This window comes from Enhydra lutris, unplaced genomic scaffold (genome assembly GCF_002288905.1).
Source record: "Enhydra lutris kenyoni isolate GAN:26980312 unplaced genomic scaffold, ASM228890v2 scaffoldscaffold86, whole genome shotgun sequence".
In the NCBI taxonomy this organism is placed as follows: domain Eukaryota; kingdom Metazoa; phylum Chordata; class Mammalia; order Carnivora; family Mustelidae; genus Enhydra; species Enhydra lutris.
In genome coordinates, this window is record NW_019154170.1 from 3,603,375 (window position 1) to 3,612,095 (window position 8,721).

General features: G+C 57.5%; 1 protein-coding gene across 1 annotated transcript in view; it reads right to left on the bottom strand.

Moving 5' to 3' along the window:
- LOC111161845 (ATCAY, caytaxin) overlaps window positions 1–8,114 on the bottom strand; it is a 27,583-nt gene extending 19,469 nt beyond the window's left edge. Inside the window, exons 1-2 of the mRNA XM_022525852.1 lie at window positions 7,815–8,114; window positions 5,144–5,261 (exon numbers count right to left, since the gene is read on the bottom strand). Coding sequence (XP_022381560.1) covers window positions 5,144–5,220 — 77 coding nt within the window. The 5' untranslated portion in view covers window positions 5,221–5,261; window positions 7,815–8,114. The remainder of the gene's footprint in view (window positions 1–5,143; window positions 5,262–7,814) is intronic.
- Window positions 8,115–8,721: the final 607 nt, after the last annotated feature.

Below are 8,721 nucleotides of genomic sequence, written 5' to 3' on the forward strand. Positions count from 1 at the left end.
GGACTCGATCCCAGGACCCTGAGATCATGACCTGAGCCGAAGGCAGCGGCTTAACCCACTGAGCCACCCAGGCGCCCTCCAGACGTAATTATGGTACAAAGAGGTCATCCTGGATTAACGGGGCCCTAAATCCGGTGAGCGGCATGTGGATGAGAACCAGGGAATTTGGACGCAGACGCAGGGATGGGGCCACGTGAGGATGAGACAGACTGCGGGGAAGCCCCAGGATTGTAGGCTGCCCAGAAGCTGAGAGAGGCGGGAAGGAGCGTCCCCTTCAGAGGGAGCAGGGCCTTGGTGACACCTTGACTTTGGATTTCTAGCCTCTAGAACCCAGCTCTGTTGTCCCATGCAGCCCGCAGCATGGGATCCAGATCTCTCACCGGCACCCCTCCAGCTCACGACATCTGGGAGCCCTCTACCCCATTCCTGCCACCTAGCTGGGCTCCGGGGCTGCATTCCCTACCACACCAAGGCCTCCTATGCCCCAGTGCCTTTGCACCTCTCACCCCTCTGTCCAGGGTGCTGCTTCCTGCTTTCTCTGTTGGCCTCCTGCAAGGATGTGCGGAGCCTCTTCCTATCTTGCTTTGGGGAGTCACGGGCCCGGCCCTCAGAGAAGCAGCTGGTGGAAGGACAGACTGGGTGAGGGCACAACTGTGAGTGCTGGGAAGGACCAGCGGGAGCACCAGCAATTTGGAGCGTCTCTGTGGCTCAACAGGGCAGACCTCACAGGCCGCTCCTGGCTCAAGTCCGCCCTCACATTCCAGCCTCTGGCTTTGGATTTCCAGGTCATGAGACAAGGGAATTGGAGATGCACTTTGACCATGCCCCCTGCCCTGCCTGTGCTCCAGGACTTGGAGGGCATCGCGCTTGGACACTGCTGCCTCAGTCTCCCCTCTGGGGCTGGCGAGCCTCCATCTCTGCCGGCCTGAGGCCGTTTCTGGTGCGCGGCAAACACACAGTCTCTTTCTGGGTGGAGGGAGGCTTTTCCAAGGCTAGAGACTGGGCTGACAATGTTGGGGCCTCACAGCATGACATCCCCAAAGCCCAGCCCAGGGAACCAGAGACGTCTAAAAGGTTACTCGTTGGCCACTTGGTGGTTTCTAGATGTCCGGACAGATGTGCCATTGTGCCTTCTCAGTAAGGTCCAACACCCCTGTCCCTTCATCCCCCTCGAGGTCCCCCCCCCGCACCAGAGCCTCAGGGAGGCTCACCAGGCCTTGGGGGGCACCACAGCCCCGCCCCCACCCAACTACACACCCCACAGTCGGGCTGGGTCTTTGCAAAGAGGACGTTACAGACTAAATCACGTTCCCCACCCCCACACCCAAATTCACATACTGAAGGACCAAACCCCAATGTGACTGCATTTGGAGATGGGCCTTTAAGAGGCAGTCAGGTTAAAGGAGATCACAAAGGGGGCCTTGATCCCATCAGATTGTGCTTTATAAGAAGCGGGAGCGACTGGGGCGCCTGGGTGGCTCAGTGGGTTAAAGCCTCTGCCTTCGGCTCAGGTCATGATCCTGGGATCCTGGGATCGAGCCCCGCATCGGGCTCTCTGCTCAGCGGGGAGCCTGCTTCCTCCCCCCACCCCTGCCTGCCTCTCTGCCTACTTTTGATCCCTGTCTGTCAAATAAATAAATAAAATCTTAAAAAAAAAAAAGAAGAAGGGGGAGCGACAGGAGTGATCTCTCTGCTCGGAGCGAGCACAGAGGAAGGACCATGGCCAGAGGGCAGCCGACTACAAGCCCGGAAAAGAGCCCTCACTGAGCCCAGCCCTGACGGCCCCCTGACCTGTCTTCCTGCCTCCACGAAGGTGCGAGCGTAATTGTCAGTGGAACCCTGTTTTGTCAGCATGAGCAGACTGGAACAGAGGAGGAGACCAGAAGCCATGAGCCGGCTCGTCTGGAGCACAGGACAGAGAAGGGCAGAGCTGAGGAGGGCGCAGTGGTGCTCAGAGCCCTCTACCACTTCGTGCCCTGAACCCACAGTGGCCACACATGTTTGGGACGGTTGGGGTGTGTGCCACATGAAATCAGCTCCGCGTGTGTCTTGGGCTGTGGGAGAGAGAATGCTCTGGCATGGCCCCAGGCAGGGTCAGAGAGATACAAACAGGAAGAGGGGCAGAGAGACCAAGGAGGGAGGGAGAGACAGAGAGAGACACAGAAAGGGGAGAGACATAGGAGGGAAGGAGAGATGGGGGAGGGAAGGAGAAAGCAAAGGGAGTGTAATTCTAATTGGAAAAATCTGGGGAAAAGTCTACAGATATGCCTTACACTATTCTTGTAATTTTTTATTCTAAGTTTAGAACTATATCAGAATAAAAAATTACAAACAAAACCCACGGCCACTTGCTTGTGGAGGGAAGGGCAGACTGAGGCACCAGTCAGGCATCTGTCCACCCCTGTCCCTGCCTCTCCTTAGCTGTGAGATGCTGGCCAAGATGCCCCCTCAGCTTTCTGTCCATCTCTCAACCTGCTTCCACTGGCCTCAGGGCCTTTGCACACACTGCTCTCCGAGCTTCGAATGCTCAGCCCCTACCCCTAGCCTTCTTCATCCTTCACAGCTTAGGACCAGTGCCCTCCCCAACCTCTCTACTCTCTTCAATCTGTTCAGACACGCCGACCCCCAGGTCTAGGCATTCCCCCAGCTACCATGAAGCCAGCTTCAGTTTTATATTGGGTTTATAAGTTTATAAGTTCACAAGGGAAAAGCGTGTTTCTGCCCCAGACTGAATGCCCCACAAGGCTGTCTTGTCTTGTTTGCCGTGTGTCCCCGGTGTCTTGCCCAGGGCCTGGCATACAGTGGGTGCAGAGCCTTACAGAGAATGGAGATAAAAAGCGGCGAGCTACATCCTCTCCGGGCTGCCCTCTGGGGCAGAGGTGAAGAATGATGGTACAAGGTCATGGTGGCAGGAGGGGCTGTGGGCACGGGGCCAGCCCTCGGGCACCCTGAGCTGGACGATGCCTCCGGGGAGGGATCACTGAGCTGGAAGGAACAGAACTGCGGGCTGTCGGGCACCAGACAGAAGAGCTTCTGTGGTCGGGCACCCGGCTGCCCCAGCAAGGAGCTGCTCTCCCGTCTTGCGGAGCGAGGAAGGCAGATGCCGTGGCTGAGGACTGGCTCCTGCCCCGGGCTGCACAGTGGGGCCACTGTGCCGCAGACACTGGCCCACTGAACCCGGAGAGGGACCCTCTGCAGCTGGAGAGACTCACTTGAAATTCGCATCTGCAGCTGCCCCATTCCTCTCAGCAAGGCTTGGGAGGGGGCTGGCTTTTACATGGTGGGGGGGGAGGGGCAGGGAGCGGGATGAACAAGGCCCTGCTGAGAAAACCCGTCCAAGGGGGACTATGCGCTCCGTGGCCTGCCTCACGCAGAGAGCCCACCCCTGCCGCCTCGTGCCGCGCGCCTCAGCCAGGTCCCCCAACGGCTCTGTGAGTGAGGGATTAACGTCCCCGCTTCACAGACACGGAAACTGAGGCACAAGGAAGTCTTCGGCCCCTCAGGGGCTGGGATTTTCTGGAGCTGGAGACCCTCTTCCCATGTGCTTTTGCAGAGGGACGATTACATCATGAGCTCCTGGGCATCAGCCCCTGCAGTACACTGTTACGGAAGGACGGAGGCGGGCCGAGTGTCCCGCCATCGGATTAAGGGAGCCTGTGCCAACCACGTTCCTTACCCCACGCCGCCCCGAGGACCAAACAGAGGGACACGAGGCCTGGTGGCTCACGTGTCTCCACTCCCTCCCCGCACGGCGTCTTACTCCTGCCCGTGACCGTCCCCCGCTTGCGCAATAGCTACTGAGCGCCGACCGTGCGCCAAGGTCTGTCCTCTTGCTGCCATACAACGGTAATCCAACCCAATGCCCCAGCTGGGGGGGGTCTGGTGGGGGAAACACTACAAACAAGTTACTTATGTGACGTATTTAAGGTATTAGACTTGCCGAGTGTCCTGTGGCTAAGAACCACCGTGCACTTAGTGGCTTACAGCAGCACACATTCGTTCTCGTACCATTCCAGAGGCCGGAGGGAGTCCGAAATCGGCTTCATGGGGCTGAAGGCAAGGTGTGGGCAGGGCCGGTTCCTTCTGGAAGCTCGAAGGGAGAATCTGGGAAAGGTTTGAAAACAGGCTCTCCCTTCGAGCTTCCGGAAGCACCCTTGCGATGACGTGGGGACAGCTCAGGGTCATGTCCCCATTTTGAGGTCCTTAGCTTCATCACATTTGCAGAGTGACTTTGCCGTGCAGGGGAACAATCACAGGGCACGGGGATTAGGATGTGGAAGTCTTTGGGGGCCGCTGTTTAGGAAGGAAACCATTCAGGGACTGAGCCAGTGGGTAATGAATGGCCCCAAGAGGTCCCCTCCGGGAGGGAGGCTTGTGCGCCGAGATCCGAGGGAAGCAAGGGAAGCACGGTGTCTGGGAAGGGCATTCCAGGCAGAGGGAACAGCCAGTGCAAAGTCCGACAGTCAGCACCGGGGAAGAATGGGAAGGAGCTTCTAGAACTGGAGGGGCGTGAAGGGGATGTGGTGGGAGAGAGATGGAAGAAGGAGGGGAGGCTGAACGGGGATTTTCCCTGGGGAGGGCCTCTGCCCGCAGGTTTGTTTTTTTTTTTTAAAGATTTTATTTATTTATCTGACAGAGAGAGATCACAAGTAGGCAGAGAGGCAGGCAGAGTGAGAGGGGGGAAGCAGGCTCGCCACTGAGCAGAGAGCCCGATGCAGGACTCCATCCCAGGACCCTGGGATCATGACCTGAGCTGAAGGCAGAGGCTTTAATCCACTAAGCCACCCAGGTGCCCCTGCCTGCAGGGGTTTTAAGCAGGAGTAGGATGAGATCCCTCTGCCTGCCACAGGTAAAAAAAATGTGGTAATACCTGGATTCATGGGAACACGTGTAAGAACATAACAGTCATGAGAAGGTTGTCGAAGAATGTTCAGAGCTCTTAAAACAGCGTGGGAATGGGGGGTTTTGGGCGGCTTTGGTGGAGGTGGGGGGGTGAGGAATCAATCTTAAAAAAATTCAGCAAATATTTGTTACGTGCCTGGCCCCATGCACCGGCGGCGTCCACCGCACCCCAGCTCAGAGAAGCGGTGGGCATCCCCCCACCAAATGCGACAGGTGGGATGTGGAGATAGAGAAGCGGTACCTGGGAAGACCTTCGTCCTGCCATTCTTCCTTCACATCCACGTTTTCCATCCGGAGCGTGGCTTCAGTGGTCCCCATGAGAACCGAGGAGAGGCACTGACGTGAAGCAGAGATGAACCCTGAAGGTGGGCCAAACGGAAGCCTTACTGGACGGTCATTGTATTAACAACCCCCCACCCACGTGTGGCCCTTCAGATCAACATGCAGAATGTTGCATCCTTCGTTACACTGAATCACGGACAAGCCCCAGGAGGTTTCCCCAGGTCCCAGGTGAGAAAACAGAGATGTAGAGAGCTGACTACCACCACATGGGTCTGGAATTTGAACCCAGGTGAGGGGCTGAGTCACCAGGTATCAGCCCACCTTGCTATGAAGCTCTGAAATCCGTTCTCCTTAGGGCTCATCATCCCTCCCTTACCTTGGATTTAAACTGGGAAGCAATAAATCCAACTAAAATCATTTATACTAAAGTGTTAGTGACTAATATACTTAAGCTTCCTCGCTGGGACTCTTTTTTGGTTTCTTTTAAAAGATTTTTAAAAATTTTATTTATTTATTTGAGAGAGACCGAGATTAAGAGCGAGAGAGCACAAGCAGGATGAGAGGCAGAGGGAGAAACAGACTCCCCACTGTGCAGAGAGCCCCATGCGGGACTCCATCCTGGGACCCCAGCATCATGACCTGAGCTGAAGGCAGGTGCTGAACCGACTGAACCACCCCGGTGCCTGGGGCTGACGCTTTCAAATAGGACCTGGTTGACCCCAGCCGACCTCTGCCTTCTCCAGGTTACCTGCCCTGCTCCTTTACCCCCAACAAAGAAGCAGGTCTCGACCCCACGACCTCAGGACTAGGGCCGGCAGCATGGAAAGAGACTGGGGCTGGAAGCTGGGGTCGTAATTCTTACTAAGCACAAAACACAAGTTTTGTTTTTGTTTTTCTGAGGAGCTGGGAACCGGATGGGGAGACAGGCAGCACCCTGAATAGTGACTCCCCCGGTCACCAGTAGCCCCATCCGCAAACCGAAAAGTTGCACTAGAAAGGAGCTTTATGTAATACCTTTTTGGACATAACATTCCAGGATCTTAAACTTGGTCAACTCCATGGGTTCCACGCTTTGAAACCAGTGGCTTCCAACTGCGGATAATGTTGCCCTCGCCCCTTCCCCCAGGAGACACTTGCCAATGTTTACAGGCATTTTGGTGTCCCAGCTTGGGGAGGAGGCTACTGGGATCAAGTGCCCGGAGCCCAGGGATGCTGCTCAACACCGCAAGGGGCTCAAGATGCACCCCCTCAGGACCAAGAACGATCCAGTCGAACCGCCCGTAGATGAGATCGAGAAACCCTGTCTTAACTGAACGCTTGGGAAGGGAACTTGGGCTGGGCTTGACAGTCACTACAGAGCGCTCCCTGTGTCCTTGCCGCCCATCCTCCAAGCAGCTCCTGGGTTCTTATTCGCACACGCCAGCACCTAAGCCTTCCCCCACCCCCGTCCCCACCCCCCACCCTTCCAGATGCCGAGGCTACCCCTCTGCAGAGCCGGTGCAAGGCTAACGGTTTGGGCGTGGATAGCAGCCCTCGTGGGCGGGGTCTGCATTCGCGGTTGCGGGTCCGGGTCGGGGTGGGGAGAGGGAAGAGGGAAGGCCAGGCAGCGGGGGAGGGGTAACTAAAATTAGACACCCCCCCTCCCCCGCCACACACACTTGGGTGAGAGTTTCCCACTGGATTCTTGTCACCGTTCTGAATGTCGTCATTCATTCATGGAGGAGGGACAGTAAGACGCAGTACGCAAAAAAAAAAAAAAAAAAAAAAAAAAAAAAATCTCTTCTTATGCCTGGGGCGAGAACAACCACCCAGAACCTTGCTGCAGGAGAAAGTTAGGGTCAATGGAAATGAATTTCCTTTCGGGGGAGAGCGAGGTCTCTGCATCTGTTTTCCTTATCCCGAGCCGGGTGTGACCTCAGCCCCCAGGAAGCATAACCCCCCCAATCCCACCTACGGCAGGGACCCTGGAGCCACACATGCCGGCCCCACGATCCTCTCAATGTGGGGTGTGGTGGGTCCCCGTGGGCCCTGCACACTCCTGTCCTAAGATCCCGACTTCACGTTTGAGGATGGAGAATGAGACAAGGCGAGGGGCCGCTCGGCTGCGAGGCTCGGCTCTGTGCTGTTGAATTACCGGTGTATCACATTCAAATTCAGACGGGGAAGGAGGAATCAGTGCTCAGCCTTCTCCCTTCCTTCCCACCCCATAGGCAAGCCTCTGTGTACACATCTAGCAAGTCTTTTTTTTTTTTTTTCCTCCAAATCCGCTCACGGTGTTATAAATAGGGAATGCACAGAGATGGGACGTGTACATCTCGGTCTCTTAGGAAGCGTCCCAGAGAGAGGCTGAGGGTTTTATCAGCCTAATCTCTAAGCACGTCCTGAAAATGGTGCAGTCCTCGGCCGAGCAGGTGCACGGTGGGCACGGAAGGCAGACTGTGGGTGTGTGTGCCTGCGGATGCTTTTCCCCGGCACCGGGAGACATGGCTGTGTTGCCATCCGGAGAATCACAAGACCGCGGCTCCCCGCCGGCTCCAACCCGCCCCACCTGCCAGAAGGGGCTTTGCGGCCGCGGATGCCTCGGGACAGACCTCGCCGGGCAGGGCTGCGAGAAAGGAAGGGGGACTCACCTCGGAGGCCTCCGCCGGTTACGCGCAAACAAAGGCGAGCCCGGCGCGGAGGCAGCCGGACACCCCTCGCCTTCGGAGCGCAGTCCCCGGGCCTTCAGAGCATCCGAGGAGGACGCGCGCAGGGGCGGACTCCGAACCCGGTGAAGGTCACCCGAGCAACGTGGCGGCGCAGATGGGCGCTTTCGTCCGGAGGTGGGGGACGGCTGCAGCGAGCGGGCGGCGGCCCCTTGGCCGGCCGCGCTCGAGGCCCCTGCCACCGCCGCGGACCGTGCCTCCGAGGTGTTTTCTCCTCGCCAGCTCGCAGCTGGCGGAGGCTCGGCTGCCTTGAGACAGTTAATTATGCTGCTTTTGTGTGCAGGGTGGGTGAGTGGGGGCAGGGCCGACCGAAAAGCACAGCCCCTGCCAGAATCCGGTGCTCCCCATTGGCTGAAAGGGGAGTATTTCCAAGAGACTCACCAGGGGCAGAAGCGGAAATGATTTCCCGATGGCGCATCACAGATTTAAGAACAAAACAAGGAACAAACAAACAAATAAATAAACGACGGCGATGGCCTCATTCCCTAGATTAGGAGGGAGGGAGAGAGGGAGGGGAAATAGCTTTAGGACCCCATTCCCTGGGTCCCTAGCCGGTCGCTCCCTGTGGACCGAGCCGCGCGGGCCGAGGACCCCGCTGCGTGCTGGCGAGGCCAAATCCTCCGAGACACACTTGCTGGGGAGGGGGTGGGCACCGAGGGAAAGGCGCCCCCTGCAGTTGTGCGCCGCAGGGGCCCTGCCTTGGCAGACGCATTAAGAGAGCAACCTCTGAAATCCGATCAGAAGGGGGTTCGAACCCTGGCTGGGAGGCTAACGAGCGGGGACACACCACGGGGTGAGTGATCTTACCTGCCGGGCCTCAGTTTCCCCATCC